We start from the raw sequence: 17,771 nt of genomic DNA, 5'->3' as shown, positions 1-17,771 counted from the left end.
CGGGTGAACTGAAACACAGCTTATTCGTTGCAATTTAACTACTTTGTCTTTTCCTAGGTCTTTTGCTGTAAGCTTTGCATCTTGTTCAGTTACACTGCTCCAAGCTTAAAAACATTTGCTTGTAGTGTATACATTTAAACATTTTTGTCAGTAACGGAAGCTATAACTGTGTTTGCTTAGACAAATAAGTTGTTAAAAGGGAAAATCTTACTAGGTATATCTAAAATTAGGTCATTTATTATTGTCACTGTCTAACTAAGTATATCACTAATCAGTTTAGCCACTGTCTGCTGTCAATAATCCATGTGAAGACTGGTGGTTGCAGGAGTTGGGAAAAGGAAGACAGTGAAGGCAAAGGAAGGATGAAACATTGTGATGCATGTTAAGAAAACTGCGGATGAATAGATTATTTTCTCATCTTATATCTTTTTTTTAAAAAGACCTCTGTAAATAACAGGTAAATATCTGGTAGATGAAATAGCCTCTGTAGCTCATTTATCTAGAGCCACTTACCCAACAAATTCAGCTTTCTAGGACACAGTCAAAAGCTAGAAGGAAAGTAGAGCTTCTGAGGAGCCAGAATTAGAGCCACAAGGTTCATAGATACGTGAATTTTGTTCTTATTGTCATTTTAGATTTATTCTAACAAACCTGATGGTATTTCCCTAGCTCATAGCTGGTTTGAAACAAAAAATTAAAAGGGAATATGAGTTGCTAAAGGCAGACATAGATATCAACAGGAACTAAAAGCATAGGAAAAGACAGGAAAGACAAAAAAGCTGATACAAGAACTTAGAAAGCACTACAGTCTAATACAGAGCTAATGAGTGCTCAATACAAAAAAACAATAATCAAAGTACTCTCCATCTTGATTATTCTGAGACACTAGAAAAAGCCAAATTAAACTCCACAATGTCCCTTAAAGAAGGCACTGAAGTTGGTAATGCATGTATTTTAAGGATTGTCATCGGCACTGTTGAACATTCACAAATGGAGACATTACCAATGATGCAAATTTAGGTAGACAGGGTATACAGAACACAAGGTATACAAAGTGTCTGTACAGGTTAGTAGGCACTTAACAAACGTCACTTCCTTTATATTCCTTTGGTCTTGGCAGTCTCATGACACCTCTCTGTCTTTTGCCAAAGCACATTCCAATGTAATATATTTTTTTCTGTTTGGATATGTGTAGTATAATGCAACCAACTTCTCTGGTTCATCTTGTTGTACACCTACTGCCTCTCTTTATACCTCTCTTCATACCATCCTTTCTTACTGGATTATTATAACAGCCTTTAAACTGCTTCCTTGCCTCTAAATTTGTCTCATATCCAATCTGTTGTCTTCATTGCAACTTCCCCTCCATCCCTCGTTCTCAGAGTAGTTTTTCTAAAATACTAATCTGACCACGTTACCTTCCTAATAAAATCTTTTGATGGCTCTACAAGGCCCTCAGATCTCAGAAAAGGCTTATCGACTGTTCATTACTGGCCCCTAGTCACCTCTCCATGCTCATCTTTCACTCCATACTCTGGCTATAATGAACTTCGTATAGTTCCCCAAAATAGCCACACTCTCTTGTCTTTGCACCTTTGCACATGCTGTGCAGACTGCCTGAAGTGTCCCCTCCCATCACTCTTTGCCCAACTCTTATTTGTCCTTCACATCTTGGCTTGGACATAAGTTTCTCTGGATGACTCTCCCATGACTCTTGGATGCCCTGAGGACTGAAACACTCTGTTATATAGTTATGCGTCACTTAACGATGGCACGTTTTGAGAAATGTATTCTTAGGCAATTTTGTCATTGTGCAAACATCACAGAGTGTACTTACAGAAACCTAGACAGTATAGTCTACTACACACCTACACTATATGGTATAGCCTATTGTTCTTAGGCTACAAACCTATACAACATGTTACTGTACTGAATACTGTAGGTAACACAATGGTATCTATTTCAACACTGAAAAGGTACAGTAAAAATACGGCATAAAAGATAAAAAATGGGTACGCCTATATAGAGCACTTACCATGAATGGAATTTGCAGGACTAGAGGTTGCTCTGAGTCAGTGAGTGAATGGTGAGTGAATGTGAAGGCCTAGGCCTAGTATTACTGTACATCACTGTAGACTTTATGAACACTATACACTTTGGTTACGCTAAATTTACACACACAAAAAAGTGTGATACAATGTAACAACAGCTACCTACAATGTCACTAGGGTGATATGAACTTTTTTTTTTTTTTTTTGAGACGGAGGTTTGCTCTTGTTGCCCAGGCTGGATGGAGTGCAATGGCGTGATCTCGGCTCACTGCAACCTCCACCTCCCAGGTTCAAGTGATTCTCTTGCCTCAGCCTCCAGAGTAGCTGGGATTACGGACATGAGTCACCATGTCCGGCTAATTTTATATTTTCAGTAGAGACGGGGTTTCTCCATGTTGGTCAGGCTGGTCTCGAACTCCCAGCCTCAGGTGATCTGCCCAGCTCAGCCTCCCAAAGTGCTGGGATTATAGGCGTGAGCCACTGTGCCTGGGCTGATATGAACTTTTAAGCCCCATTATAATCATATGGGGCCATGATTATATATGCAATCTGTTGCTGACTGAAAATGTCATTTGGCACATGACTGTATTTCCAAGTATAACTCTCTTTCTCCCATTAAAGTAGGTTTTTTGAGGTCTTAAACTATGTTTTGTTTCCCTCTAACTCCAGACCCCTGCCCAGTGTCTGGCACGTAGTATGCCCCTAACAAACGAATTCTGAATGAATCTGTAATCTCTCCCTTACAGAGCCTACTATAATAATCAACATTTACCAGATATTCTGTGACTAGAAGTGCTATAGTAATTGTGACCAAGCTTAATTGTTTAGCTGGATTTCTTTAGCCTCTGAGGTTCTTAAAGTCCATTAACTCTCGAGTAGTCATTCTTCCTGGCAGTAGACTTGAAAGTGGCAGGAAAGTCAAGGAAACAGTACTGTCTTTGTAGATGACATTTGCTACTTGAAAATAACAAATCAGGAAAATCAACTGTTGAGGTAATCAGATTCTGTAACACCCGAAGAGGAGAGACTTATCAAATGATCTTCACAAGGAGAACAAGGTGAATGCTGAAGAATCTGCTACTGCTGCTAATGGCAATGACTATTAACATTAATAGCACTTCCACATGGCGAGCACTATTATAATAATTGTATGTACATTAATTCATATAATACTTAAAGTAATCCTGAGGTAGGCACTATTATTATCCCCACTTTACATGTGAAGCAACTGGTTGGAGAGGTTAATTCAAAGGCCACACAACTATAATAGTAAGTGGCAGATCTGCCACTGGAACCCAGGCGATCTAACTCTAGATTTGTGCTCTGAACCATTATGCTAAATTGAACATGTTGGTTTCTAGATATAGAGAGAAGTCCCCAAATTGACAGAAATGTGCTTTGAATTATTTTTCCAGCAGTTGATCTATCCCGGCTGTGAACAAAACGTGGAGAAATCAAACAGCTCTAAAAAAACAGATATTTTCTTTCAGCAAAGCTAGCTGGCATAAAACTCAGCCACATTAAAATAATCTGAGTTAATCTGCTCAAGCAGTGAGAGTTATATCTATTAAAAAAATTTAAACCTTAGATTTCTAATGCTACTAGAAATCTAAGCTGAGACAACTTAAAACTGAAATGAGATGCATGAAAGCACTTGTCATCCTGACACCATATTGAGAAACATGATCAGGTGAGCAAATAGCTTTTCTATTTTGTCTATTTTAAGAATACTTAGTTTTGCAAGGAAAAAGTAAAATGGGAAACATTTTTAGATTTCCAAATTTTAAATATAGGCTATCCATTTAGTTACTTCTCAGTATAATTATTTTGTATATTGACAAAAGAAAAAGACCTCATGGTTTTTTGTCACCCTGCTCATGGATGTTTATTACCCTTAATCCTATATTCTTCTTTCCTAATCGCTACTGAAATTGGACACTCCTTTATGAACCAAACAGTACTTTATTTGAAGCTATGGATAAACATACATTTTGTTTATCATTTCTCAAGTCTATTGCCATATGTAGATGAGTAGAAAAAACTAAGTAATAATAAAAAGGAAATGTAAAAATTCTACTAACTCAGTATTTTCAAATGAATCATCTGGTTATTTAAAAGCAAACATCAAACTTTAATACAAAATAACACAGGGACAATACACATACCTTTTCCCAGATATATTATGCAAATCATATTTGAAATAGTTCTTCTATATTTTTATACAGTATAGCATACATACTTGGAAACCATGAATAGGCATCTTTTCAAAAAATATTTTTTCCTTTCTCCTTTTGATATACTACTGTCAGAGCATAATATTTATTTTGGTTTCTCTTTGGACCCCAGCAAAACTTCACTAGAGTCTGTAGCACAAAATATTTTGAGAATAATATATTTATTATTTGTGACACTGTTAATATAAAGCATAAAAATAAAGCATCAGGAAGCAGTTTTAGTGGAGAAGAAATTGAAGTTAAACACTCAGTGTTCTAGTTGACAGATACATACTCAGATTTAGACCTGTGCAATTTAAAAATGGTCAAAGTATTAAGCCACTGATAATGAGGTAAGTTTTCTGTGTAACAAAGAATATATCACCATTACAATGCCTTGAAAAGATGTTGATGTTCAAAAAAGCATGTTTATGAATTCTAGGTACTACATCTCCATAGCTAGCATATTTTAAACAGAAATAATTCATTTACTTCAGAGGTACCTAGTGACTTTAGTCCATACAAACGATCAATTTCTCATGAAAATGACAAAAATTCAGGTGAAGAAAAGAGTTGTTTTTGGGGAGGTGGGAGAAGGGAGAGAAAGAACCAAATTATATGTATCTACAAAGATTGTTTTGCTTCTGTAATACCACATTGTGTAACTTTTCTGAATATAAAATGGTAGTAGTAGCAAAAAGTGAATTTACACTATAAAATTATTTTAAATAGCCTAGATGTAAGAGCTGTAAGAAATGGAAAGTGATCTTTAATTAAAGGGGTGTTAGTCAGCAAGACTACATCTCTCAGAGTGAAAACTGTAAATCACATCCCTTGGGAATTGTCTGCAGAATAGCTCAAATCACAAGGGTAAAGGAGAATTTATCATTATAAATGATCAGTTTACCTTCCTTTTGTTTGCAGAAGTGTTTGGTTGCCAGACCTAATCCCTTGTATTTTGCTATTCATATAGAACTACTGAAGCAAATACCAGGAAGCCAGTCTGGGGTTTTAGGAAAGGGTGGAGCATTTATAAAACATACTATAACACATGTGTAAAACAAACGTTCCTTCTAAGTTGTATTTTATACTAAATGTGTATTTTGTGCATTAAACAGGACTAGCACTCAGGAAATTTGAGTGTCACATTTTTATTCTTGAACCAAATGAGTTCAAAGAATTCTTGAGCCCAAGAGTTCAAGGCTGTAGTGTACCATCACGCCTATGAATAGCCACTGTACTCCAGTCTGGACAACATAGCAAGATCCTGTGTTTAATTAAAAAAAAAAAAAAAAAAAAAAAAACAGGAAAAAACATCTATCCATAGTGTATGTAATGAACTTTCAGGCAGAACTTACAAACAAACCTGATGTTATAATTTTACTTAGCTCATATAATATGGTAGTATGGCTTCAAGGTCGCTTATTCACATAAGAGTTAATGTTTAGTAACTCCCCCAAACAACAACTGAAAACTTTCAGGGATATAGTCAATATTTATTTTGTATTTTTTAAGGTGGGATTTCTCATTAAGATAATTAGTAATTATGTCTTTCAATTCAATCTATATAGTACCATATACAACAAAGAAAAAAAAACCAACAAATACATATGTAATACACTACAGAACTTACACAGCATGTACACATTCAAATATACGTGGATGAGGGGTAAATTACAGATGCTACACAATTAATAGGCATTCAGGAATATTTTCACATTCAAAAAGAAATCAATTTCAATCAATCAAATCAATATTACTGTAAATTAAATTAAATCTTACCAGTTGCAGTGTCTGGTATATTAAGTTTGCTTAAGTGGTCTTTCTGTGCTTTTGCTAGCATGCATATTCTATGAAATTCTTCTTTCAGATCCCAGAAAGTCTTCTCTATACTACCCCTAAAAAATAAAAATCAACATTTTAAAATGTAAAGCTATAATTTCCAAGTTTTTTAAATAATCAAACTTATGTAGTACCATTTTATGTGCCACAAAATATTTAAAAGTTAAAAAAAAATTTTTAATTCCTAGACAATATCCCAAAAACCAGCTTGTGTTTGTAGAGGGCCAGGCACAAAGTAAGTGATAAATTAAAAGTTTTAATACATAAATATAGTATAGTCTAGCATATCTACTTATTCATATATACACTAATGCTGGCTGTCTTATTCTCACATTAGAAATTTCAATGCATTGACTTTTGTTCTCTGCAAACATCTTAAATAGAATATTAAATATTCCTCATTTTGGTAAAGTTCACATTAGGATCCATCCATATAAAGAAATATGGCCTTAACACTTGGTTTATTGAAATAGTAGAGCTTTAGAGAATTCAAGTTTTAGATCCAGCTCTGCTATTAACTGCATGACTTGTTTAGGTCATTTTTAACATGTAGGACTCTGGGGATGGTTACTTCCACTTATTCTAAAAGGCTATTTTTTTGCAATTGTTAAAGCTTAAAAATATATATATAAAATATATTTCAGTATTGAAAATTTTTAAGAGTTGGCAAAAAAAAGGATGTAGAACTACCTTTCATGGAGCAAAGGACTGCCAAGACTCCTTGCTGAAGTTTCTTTTCTAGGAGAAGAAACCTCTTGTCTTCTTACCTTAAAGATACAAAATGATTACTATTACTACTTTAAATTGCTTCCAAATTCAAATGAGATCGAGTAAAAAGAAAACACAAAGGAAAATTTATTTACCTTCCCTATTGAAAAATAACTTGAGACAGCTTATAGACCTATATGTAATATACAATTGATTTTTTTCTTTAAATGAGAAAAATCAATGAAAAAGGAAAATGAAGAAGGAAAGTCTGAAGAGATGAAATATTTCTGGCAACTTCAATTACTATTTCCAGTACTGGTAATTTAAGAAATTTCTCAAATTCAACTATTGATCAAAATTGCTGCTCTGTTCACCAAGCACTTCATATGCCCAGAAACTTAGGCAGAAATAAAATGTATGTGTTTACTTCTTTTGATATTCAGTAAAAATGGCCTATATATTTAAATTAATGTGTTTGTCTTGTGTTATAGATTCTTTGCTGAAGAATGCAGCGGTATTAAAGGAAGAAAGAAAACCAAGCTACAGCTTCTTATAACTCAACAAGCATTTAAAAGGTTTATAAAATGGTGCAATTATGTATTTAAGCTGCTTCAACACAAGTTCTTGCCTTTCACTCCCACCCTGTGGCTTACACTGGTATTACATCTATTCTGACATTTAAAAATCAACATTAAAGAACATGTTGTAATAATGTATTCTATGGCTTAAATATTTAAAAAATTTTACACCATACCTAGAAAGTGTTGTGTACTTTCTAAAGCTTATAAACTGACAAGTCCAGAGATCTGAAGAATCCTAATACCGAATCATAAGTTATAATTCATCCAAAATTGTATAGTTCTTAAATTTCAAATCCAAACCAGTGGACATCTATCTTTAGTGACATTTAGATTTTATTTAATTAAGGTCATTGTAGCTATTATAAATGGAAGACTTTACTTCATTGTGTCTTATCACTTAAGTACCTCACTCTTGCTTTTCAAAATATTTCTTTCAATTTCTTCAGTCTTATTTGTTCTCTAAGACAAAGACTTGATTTCAGTTTGTTTTTCTTAAAATTAATATCTTCTTCAATTTATTTCCCAGTTTTTTCTAAATAAATACTTTAAATATATAGAGAGTATTATTTTTATAGTATCTCAAAATTAGTAAAATAAAATCTTGCCAATACAAACAATTTGTGATTTTATACATTATATTGTCAGGCCAAAATAAAATAAAGATTATTTTGTTGCTGCATATCATGTGTTTGACAAACATTCAGGTCATATATTCTTCTGGATTAAAACTGCTGTACTGAGCTTTATAATGCAGTCACATCAGAAGATATTTTCACATTCACAGTTTTTTTTTAAAGTGGTAGACAAGGTTTTTCTATGGTGTTTTGTGCAGTAAGAACACTCAATGGATTTTAGTGTGGACTAGGAAGAAAGGCAACATTTTACAGCTAGCCAGCCAGTCAGAACACCACAAATATGCAACAAACTTTTCAAAGATTTTATCATTAAGTCTATATCAACAAAATCAGAGAAGAGGTATATTAGGAGAATACTTGGCCTGGCACGGTGGCTCATGCCTGTAATCCCAGCACTTTGGGAGACTGAGGTGGGTGGATCACGAGGTCAGGAGATTGAGACTATCCTGGCTAACACGGTGGAACCCCGTCTCTACTAAAAATACACAAAATTAGCCAGGCGTGGTGGCAGGTGCCTGTAGCCCCAGCTACTCAGGAGGCTGAGGCAGGAGAATGGCATGAACCTGGGAGGCGGAGCTTGCAGTGAGCTGAGATAGCGTCACTGCACTCCAGCCTGGGCAACAGAGTGAGACTGTCTCAGAAAAGAAGAAGAAGAAGAAAGAATACTTGTATTTGACAATTTAATATGGTCAAACAAACCATAAAATAAGTGATTAAATAGAATGACCTCCTTATAGTGAGCCAAGATTGTACCACTGCACTCCAGTCTGGGCGACATAGCAAGACTCTGTCTCAAAAAAAAAAAAAAAAAAAAAAAAAAAGTAATGCTCTGTAGTTTTAGGCTAAAACTGGAGATAGTTACAGAAAGTGGTAAAGATAGTGCTCTAAATTCCAAAGTCCTGACTTTGACATAAACTAGGACTGATTGCTTCTGAGATTAAAGCAGTATTAAAAACTAATGGGGATGAAGAGGACTGAAGGAAAAGATAAGAAAAAAATGGCAAACCTTTGTCTCACTTGGTAAATAATTGATGCTAAATTCTGTGATGTTTAGATTTGATAACTAATGTGGGTGAATTTATCAAGAAAAGATTCCTTGGGTGTATTGGCAGGAGGTGAAGGAGGACTCCTTAAGGAATTCCTATGAAGTATCTAAACTAAGGTCTCCAGCTTCTTTGGGGTTAGAAACACAGCTCTGCTTACTATTATTTTTGTTTTTATTGTTATTGAAAAAAAGTATTAGTGGTTGTACTAGGCAATACACTGCACCTTTTATCATTCACGCCAAATAAACCTGTTAATATATTTCAAATGAAAATTCTGAGTTCCCAGTACCCAAGAAAAATTTTCAGAAAGGGACCTCTTAAAATGTTACTTGGAAAAAAAAAAAAAAGCTAAACAGTTTTCTGACAGACATTTTGAAGTTGGGTTTATTTAGAATGGGGCATAACATGTTAATGCTATTTTCCATTATAGCAGTCTGATCCAACTTTCTGAAAACAATCATTAATTTTTCAAAGGATTTAGGATTAGTATAATCAATGGCAACTTCAACACTTTCCCAGAAACTCAGACTTTTTCAGTGCATGATCTTAATAAAGATTAATCAGTTTGCTGAGCATCTCAGAGAGTAAGGATAACTTGTATTTTTCTTTCGATTCTCAAATATAATCCAAGTGGGCTCTGTACTGCAGGAAGACGAAGTTATAACTTCAAATAAGAAAGCAAGGGAATTTTGAACATTATATTTTAGGAGATTTTAAGCATTAAATCATTCAAAAAATGAATTTATTTTGAGGTACTAAAACTTAAAATACTTAACATCATAAACTGTTCCAAGTACTAGTTTGGAAATGCTGAACTTGTGGAATGAATGCTGAAATAAGAGTTTTACACATCATACTTTTCATATACACTTCCAGTATGTCGCTGGGTAAGTCATTCAACTAAATCCATTAAGATAAACACATCTGAAACAGTTGGAAGATGTAAAATGTTTCCTTAAATTTCTTATGTGAATTGGGAGAATTTTGATTTAGTGTAAGTCAATTTAAGCTTCTCATAGATGGGTATTATATCAAAAATATATGTTCAGGGGACAGTTGAATATGCAGTGATATTTAAGAAGGAGAAAAAAAGTGGTTAATATTTCATTAGTCCAAACCAGGCTTTATTCTTGATGCAAAAATAATGAAAAATGTTTTTGTTTCGCATTCTAGGATATGTTAGATATCAACCTCTCAAAGAAATGTACGTTTTCCTTAACACCTGCTTTTGTTACAGTTGATACTAAAAGTGAAATTATTTTATTCCTTTTATAAAAAATTGGAAAGATAGAAAAGAAATAAAAATTGTCATTCAAAACCATATTTTTTTCTTAAAAATTTTAAGCAATTAAAGTCAGTAAAATAAAGTTGGGTTATGGAATTTTTTTTTTCTTTTTTTGAGACAGAGTCTCGCTTTTGTTGCCCTGGCTGGAGTGCAGTGGCATGATCTTGGCTCACTGCAACCTCCATCTTCTGGGTTCAAGCGATTCTCCTGCCTCAGCCTCCCAAGTAGCTGAGATTACAGGAGCCTGCCACCATGCCTGGGTAATTTTTGTATATTTAGTAGAGACAGGATTTTGGCATGTTGGTTAGGCTGGTTTCAAACTCCTGACCTCAGGTGATCTGCCCGCCTCAGCCTCCGAAAGTGCTGGGATTACAGGCGTGAGTCACCGCACCCAGCTGAGTTATGGAATTTTTAAAGATAATTCTGACTAAACTCTTTAACAAGATGTACATTCTCTCATATGTATGTAAGAAACCCAAACTTTAAAAGGCTTCTATTAAGTGAAGAAGGTAAGTTTTCAATGATACATATTTCACTTTACTCCAGTGTTCATATCAAAGACTTCCTTTAAACTTTAGTTAGGATCCTTGCATGCAAAGGAATATTTATTTTTAGCTAGCTCAGGCAACTGAGTGTAGTCAATGTTTTCTTTCTTTTCTGGATGAGGCTAAATAGAAATACGCTTTTTAAGCAGAAACAAGAATCCTTACTTGGATCAATATAAACTAAGAAATAAGCCAAGGTGGGATGGGATGGATCGGTAGAGGGAATATAAAACTATGGAATAGGTATAAATGTTAGCTTGATAAAATTCACTACAGAAAAAGGAAAAGTACGTAGTAGAAAAAAACTGAAAATAAAGATTCATTTGTCACTTAGATTTTTGAGATCTAAGAATGAAATGTTAAAGGAGGAACTGAGGTTGAGTATTTCATTACCAGTTTACATATACTGTGACAAAAGATGTTATGGTGAAGTCAAGCACTGGATACAGCTGAATTAGGGAGAAAGTAAAAAAAGGGCGGAGACAGAAAAAGATTAAGGTATAAAACAGGACCAGAAAAAAATTACAAAAAGATATTTGATAAGAATAAACATAAAAGAATAGTAACATAAAAGTTTGAAGACAAACGCTAAAAAAAATATATTGTATTTAATCTAAAAGAACTTATAGCCATATAAAATCTATGGTTCTCTCACCCTCATTAACATTCCTGAAAATCTAGCAAAGCAAGAGAAACACAAATCCTAGGAGCCTTGTCTGTTCTGTGTGATACAGTGTGCTAGGCAAACCCACTGCCAGTGTGGGAACAACTCCAGGGCAAAATGGGATCCATCCCAGAGTTCTGAAGGAAGTGGCAAGAAAATAAACAATATAAAAATAAAATTAAACACCCTAATTACTTCCAAGTTCTTTATTGGGTTGTGGTTTAACATAACCCATCCCCACAATCTCTACTGATTCAATGCTACAATAAAACATATTGTTTCAGAAAAGGTAAAATCCTTTACCAGTACTGCCACAATTACTGTAATTTCAATTCTATCCAAGTTAATTTGTAGAATGAGATGAATACTTTTCTACTATCTGTCTTCTAAGTCTTTCACTTTGTATTAGGTACCTTTTGCATATATCTTTCTGAATTTATTTTTTTAAAGGGAAGAAATATTTGTGGAGATGCTTTTTTAATGCAAAACGGAAACTGCATAACTTCAGTGACCAATTTAATTAAGATTTCTCACACTCCTTTCACTCTTTCCCCAAATACTACATTTAAAACGAACTGATCCGTGCTGCGCATGGTGGCATGCTCCTGTAATCCCAACTACTAGGGAGGTTGAGAGGGAGGAGTTTGAGACCAGCCTGGGCAACACAGCAAGAACCCGTCTCAAAAAAGAAAAAATCAACTGATTTGGAAAAATCCTTTAACCACAAATTTAGTGTTATACCACTACACCATGAAGGACAGAAGCGATCTTCTTGAAAATAGCTATTATTTAAGCAATTTGCATGTATTACTTATTTAACTTAAATCACAAAATCTGCTTATTTTGAGATGGAGGTCTTGCAATGTTGAGCAGACTAGAGTCAAATTTCTGGACTCAAGCAGTCTTCCTGCTGCAGCCTCCAAAGTAGCTAGGACTACAGGTGCACGCCACTGCACCTGGCAAGCCACAAAATCTTCTGAATTCTGTACTTAATTATGATTTTAAAATTTGCTTTGAAGAGATCAAATAATTTGTATATAGTTTGGCAGACGGAGTAGCTGTGACTGGAACACAAGCCTTTCTGCCCCAGTAGCTTTAACTACTTAGCCATAATGCTTGGCTGCTGGAGAAGCTAAGTGGTACAGTTATCCAGCATAGGGCTGGAGATAAAGAATGGTTACATTTACATATTGCACCAAGGCAAACTAATTTTAAGATTCTAAAATCTTCCTGTCATACAATAAAAATATATATATATTTATCACTGAGAAGCAGTTACAGGCCACGTTTTGATGCTTAAATATTGCCCAGGGTGGGAGGGGAAACCTTTGGTATAGCCTTTTTTTTGCTGTGTTCTCAAGGATGTATCGTACAAATAGAAATGTACATCCATAAATAACTTAAGATAGATTTACTCAAGTTTTGCCAAACGAGTCACTTGTTAACATAGGCAATTTGGCAGTACTTTCTTTGACAAAATTTCATAGTATTTCTCAAACTTGGCATAGAAGTTAAGCATTTGACAAAGCATGACAATGGGTAGAGTACCCTACTGGTAATTCTATCCTCTCTGGAAAGCTTAACTCCCTTCCTGCCTCCCCAGCTATCTTTGAATAAAAGACTGGGTATAGTTATAGTAGCTGATAAAGTCCTTGTCTGGTAATTTCAGTGTCTGAATCATCTTAGGGTTGGTGTCTGTTCTCTTATAACTGGGTCACATTTTCTGGGTTCTTTATATGTTGGGTGATTTTGGACCATATCCTGACCATACTCAGCCAGAAAAAAACAAAAAACTAGACTTTAGGAGCTAAGATTCCATAGTGTAGGAGTGAGCACCTAACAAACCATTCTTCTGCAAATAACAGTTATAAACTTTGGGCAACACACACGCACACGCACACACACACACACACATCCACACACACACACACACACCCCAACTACTTGAAAACATTGAAGACCGAACTTTGCATATATTGGAGGAGAGTCAAAAATGTGTAGTAAGTAATTGGCTTAGACTGTATTCCCAGTTTTCTATGGTTTTGTCCTGATGATGGCCACACTGCAGTAGAGGCACAGTAGTGGCTGAAATTCCAACAAAAAAGCCCACTAACATTCTGGCTGGAAGAACCAAGAAGGAGAATGAGATCATAACCATGGTCACTGGAGAGTGAGGGAAAGGAGCCCTAGAGAATTTGAGAACCTTAAATTCTGAGTTTCAATTCAGCTCAAGTCTCTGGCAGTCCCCAAGTTGGGCGAGACTAAAAGCTTTGTAGCTAAAGCTCTAAGGATTGAACTGAGATTGGAGCTGCCTCTCTCCATAGGAGTGACAGTTACCCTGAGCTAATCAAGTTCACTGCCTGTAAAAACAAAACTACCAATACCCTTCACCACTCTAGAAGACATTTTGTCCATTTCTTAAAACAAACAAAAACTCCAAACATGTAAGTACTATAGGACCCAATGAATGCACTCCTGGGCACTTCAAAATTTATGTTCACACAGAAACCTGTACACAAAATGTTTACAGCAGCACTCTGTCTATAAAGTAAGAAAAAGATAGGAAGCACTTTCTCCTCTGAAGTCATGATTATGTCACCTAAAAATGGTTATGGTAAATGAAATGGCTCATTCAAAACTGTTTTAGCTTTCAGTTTACATAATGTTCTCCCAAGTGACCTAGAATAATTTTGGCTCTTGTCTAGAGATTATCCTTTTTCCATCAAAATATTGTAGAAAATTTAACTTTACATATCTATGTACACATAACCAAGATAAAGGCAAATAAGAACTTTCCTTCTTTTCTGTTAGCATCAAAAAAATCTTAGGGCAGGAGAAACCCTAAAGAAACTGAGGTTAGGTCTTTCCTGTGTAGTAAAATTCAAAACTGGGGGCCTCACCACCTTTTTTTTTTTGGCCAAGAAAGAATTTAGTAAAAAATAAACAAACTACCAAGACCTAGTATCTTCTTCACGTCAAAGGGGAATGAATATTTATCAAAAAGAAAAAGAGTAGGAAGAAGAATTTTAGATTCAGCTTTATCAAAAAGTTATCACTTTATGCTCATGGCTCAGGATAAGATGAGAAGCAAGAGCTGCGGACAGAAGTGAGGAGTCTCAGGCTGCAGAATAGGTAAAAAAGAGAAGGCAAGAAAGAATGTTCAATGAGCAGAAGCAAGAAGGAAAGCAAGGAGATTCACTGTGGCCATTTGGCCATTTAGCAGACATATGGTCCAGATGTAACTTCTAGAGAATACAGACAAGTCAGTGGCTCCCTATAGTATTATTAAGATAAAATGTAGAGGGTAACATGCTGTCTTTAATGTTAGTCAAGAGAAATTAGGAGTAGAAATAACAATGAGTAAATCCATCAAATATGGAATTACTTAGAGGAAACTAAGCTTAAATGCAAAAATCACACTACTATTGACAAACATAATAGGAAAGAGACAACAAAAGATGCTCATCTTAAAATTATTCGTTTCCAAAAGGGACTTATCAGGGAGGGAGACAAAAACCACAGGTCAATGACAATGCAGAATGTGTGGGAACTGCTATACAATAGTTTTATTAGGATTCTAACATATATAGCTTAGAGCATAAATATATAGAAAGATGACTAACTGGCAAAGAAAAAAAAATCTTTCAGGGAATAAATCAGCTTTCATAACACAGCAAGACACTGCTTAACCAAGCAACAGAGAAGCTTGGAGTGTACAGGTGCAAATGAAAAATTAGGTGACTCTTCTCCCTCCTCTACCCTCAAAATCTAGCAGTATCTTAGAGGCAACTACGAATCCAGTGAGAGGATGTTAAAATACAATACCGGGAACAGAGTTAGCTGAAGATCCTGTACTTAAACAAAGCTAAGTGGTTTTCTTAGTATTGATTTCATATCCTAGATACAGTCTTGTGCCTTTAAAAATTACCAGAGTACCTAGTATGCAGCACTTCATAGTCCTAGGGTTTTATGGAACATACTAGAAAATGCAGGTATCTACTATCAAACTATCTTTTAACAAATTAGAATCAAAATTCAGAGTCTGCTCTAGATTTAATATAGATTAATTTACAAGCATCATGATTTAAAGTATGAAGATGTAAAACAATTTATTATCTGATACATGTGAAAAGAAGTGATGAGGAAGCACTAGGACCTCCATGTACAAGTAAACATTCCTGAGGAGATGCTGGAGTATTCTTAGAACATGACATTTTTCCAGTAGGATGAAAAGTAACTTACCGAGAAAAAGGCAGTATGATTTTTTTTTCTAACAGGATATTATAATCTGGTTAAACCAGTGGTTCCTAAAATATGGTCAAGGATCCTTAAGGGTCCCAAGTGCCTTTCAAGGGATACAATGTTGGGAGATGTAATCTGCCATGGCCCCTGAGCATCCTGGCACAGTTTTGCTGTTCATGTCAGGAATACAAGAATCTCACTGTTCTTTACCTGGGGCTTTTCTCAGGCTTGTGTTTGCAGAGAGCAAATTTGAAAGACTAGGTAATATCTCCCTCTTGGACAAAGAGCAGGCATGCTTACCGCCTGCTATAAAATGGTGGGTTCCCCAAGCTCTCTCCTTCAATGTAACCATTGCATGTATAAGCATCATCTGTGTCTATCTGTGTTACTTCCTAGGTGGGACTAATGAAAATAAGATGTTCTTGGTTACTCGTTTTACTGTAAATAATAAAGTCCTTTTTCTCTGATTCACTTTTCTGTTTTTCTCCAGTACCCATGAAACAGTAACTGGCTAACTTACTAGCTTGTAAGTAGAATAAAATGAAATCCCAGACCCTGACATAATGACATAATTGAAATCAACTATTGTCACAATTAAGATATTATTAATATTTGCATTTTTTACTGTGTTGGCATTTAGACTGATTATGCAAAAACAATGGTGAGTAAAACTGCTGGTGCCTGAGTATGACTAAGGCCATGTCAAACTGTTGTCACTGTATTCTTCAATGTCACACACTCAGTAAAAAAACAGCCAAAAAAAAAAAAAAAAAAGGCAGTTTCAACTAAGAATGTCCTTAATAAGGCAGTAAAATGATTAATTTTATTGAAACTTGATCTCAACATATTTTTAATATTTTGTGTGACAAAATGGGAAGTATACATAAAAGGACTTCTGCTGCATACTGAAGTACAATTATTGTCTTGGGGAAAAGTACTTGTGCAACTATTTGAGTTCCAAGTAAACCAGTTACTTTTCTAATGGAATGCCATTTTTGCTTGAAAGAATGACTGACACACAAGCTATGGTTATTCAGACATTTTCTCAAAACCAAATGAAGTTAGCCTGTCATGTTAAGGAAAGCAACTGACAAGATTTGTTGCCAATGATAAAATTTGAGCTTCCAAGTGAAAATTAAAATTTTGGAAAACCTGTACCTGTCACAGTAAGCTTGACAGATGCCCAATACTTAAAAGATTTTTCTGATGTGATCAGTGATAATGTTAAATGTGATTTTAAAATATTATATAATAGGTCAACATTTGCAACATCTACACAACTTAGTGAACCCATATTTTCCAAATGATTCATGATGTAACAATCATACATTAGTAAAAGACATATTCAAAGTACAAGATAGACCAACAGCTTTTAATGTAAAGTTCACTGATATGGTTTCAGATTCCATATTGCAGCTAACATTTTAAGACACTACCAAATTTTAGTGCAGTATCAAAGACTATCCACAATTGCTAAAAAGGCTATTAAAATACTCTTCCCGTTTTCAACTACAATATCTATTTGAGGCTGAATTTTCATCATATAATTCAACCAAAAAAAAAATCACAGCAGATTGAATGTAGAAGCATTTCATAACACTGAAAAAAAAAATACCTTCAAAACAGATTTAGAGAATTTTTTTTTTTTTTTTTTTTTTTTTTTTGAGATAGAGTCTCACTCTTGCCCAGGCTGTGATCTTGGCTCATGCAACCTCCACCTCCTGGGTTCAAGTGATTCAACTGCCTCAGCCTCCAGAGTAGCTGGGATTACAGGCACCCACCATCATGCCTGGCTAATTTTTCTATTCTTAGTAGAGACAGGGTTTCATTACATTGGCCAGGCTGGTCTCAAACTCCTGACTTCAAGTGATCCACCCACCTTGGCCTTCCAAAGTGTTGGGATTACAGGCGTAAGCCACTGCGCCCAGCCAGATTTTGACAACTTTTAGGATGACGGGT

General features: G+C 35.0%; 1 protein-coding gene and 1 long non-coding RNA gene across 4 annotated transcripts in view; one reads left to right on the top strand and one right to left on the bottom strand.

The window, feature by feature from the left end:
* The window catches only part of LOC112636222, a 32,174-nt gene extending 24,102 nt beyond the window's left edge, over positions 1 to 8,072 (top strand). Inside the window, exon 4 of the long non-coding RNA XR_003122146.1 lies at positions 7,306 to 8,072. This is a non-coding gene — a long non-coding RNA (uncharacterized LOC112636222). The remainder of the gene's footprint in view (positions 1 to 7,305) is intronic.
* TANK (TRAF family member associated NFKB activator) overlaps positions 1 to 17,771 on the bottom strand; it is a 113,669-nt gene that overhangs the window by 5,352 nt on the left and 90,546 nt on the right. For all 3 annotated transcript variants that reach the window (XM_025404774.1, XM_025404773.1, XM_025404772.1), the window contains exons 5-6: positions 6,797 to 6,873; positions 6,047 to 6,162 (exon numbers count right to left, since the gene is read on the bottom strand). In XM_025404774.1, the coding sequence (XP_025260559.1) occupies positions 6,047 to 6,162; positions 6,797 to 6,873 (193 nt within the window). The remainder of the gene's footprint in view (positions 1 to 6,046; positions 6,163 to 6,796; positions 6,874 to 17,771) is intronic.

Source organism: Theropithecus gelada, chromosome 12, assembly GCF_003255815.1.
Source record: "Theropithecus gelada isolate Dixy chromosome 12, Tgel_1.0, whole genome shotgun sequence".
In the NCBI taxonomy this organism is placed as follows: Eukaryota; Metazoa; Chordata; class Mammalia; order Primates; family Cercopithecidae; genus Theropithecus; species Theropithecus gelada.
The sequence above is the reverse complement of the archived record's forward strand: the minus strand, read 5'-3'. Positions and strand labels throughout refer to the sequence as shown.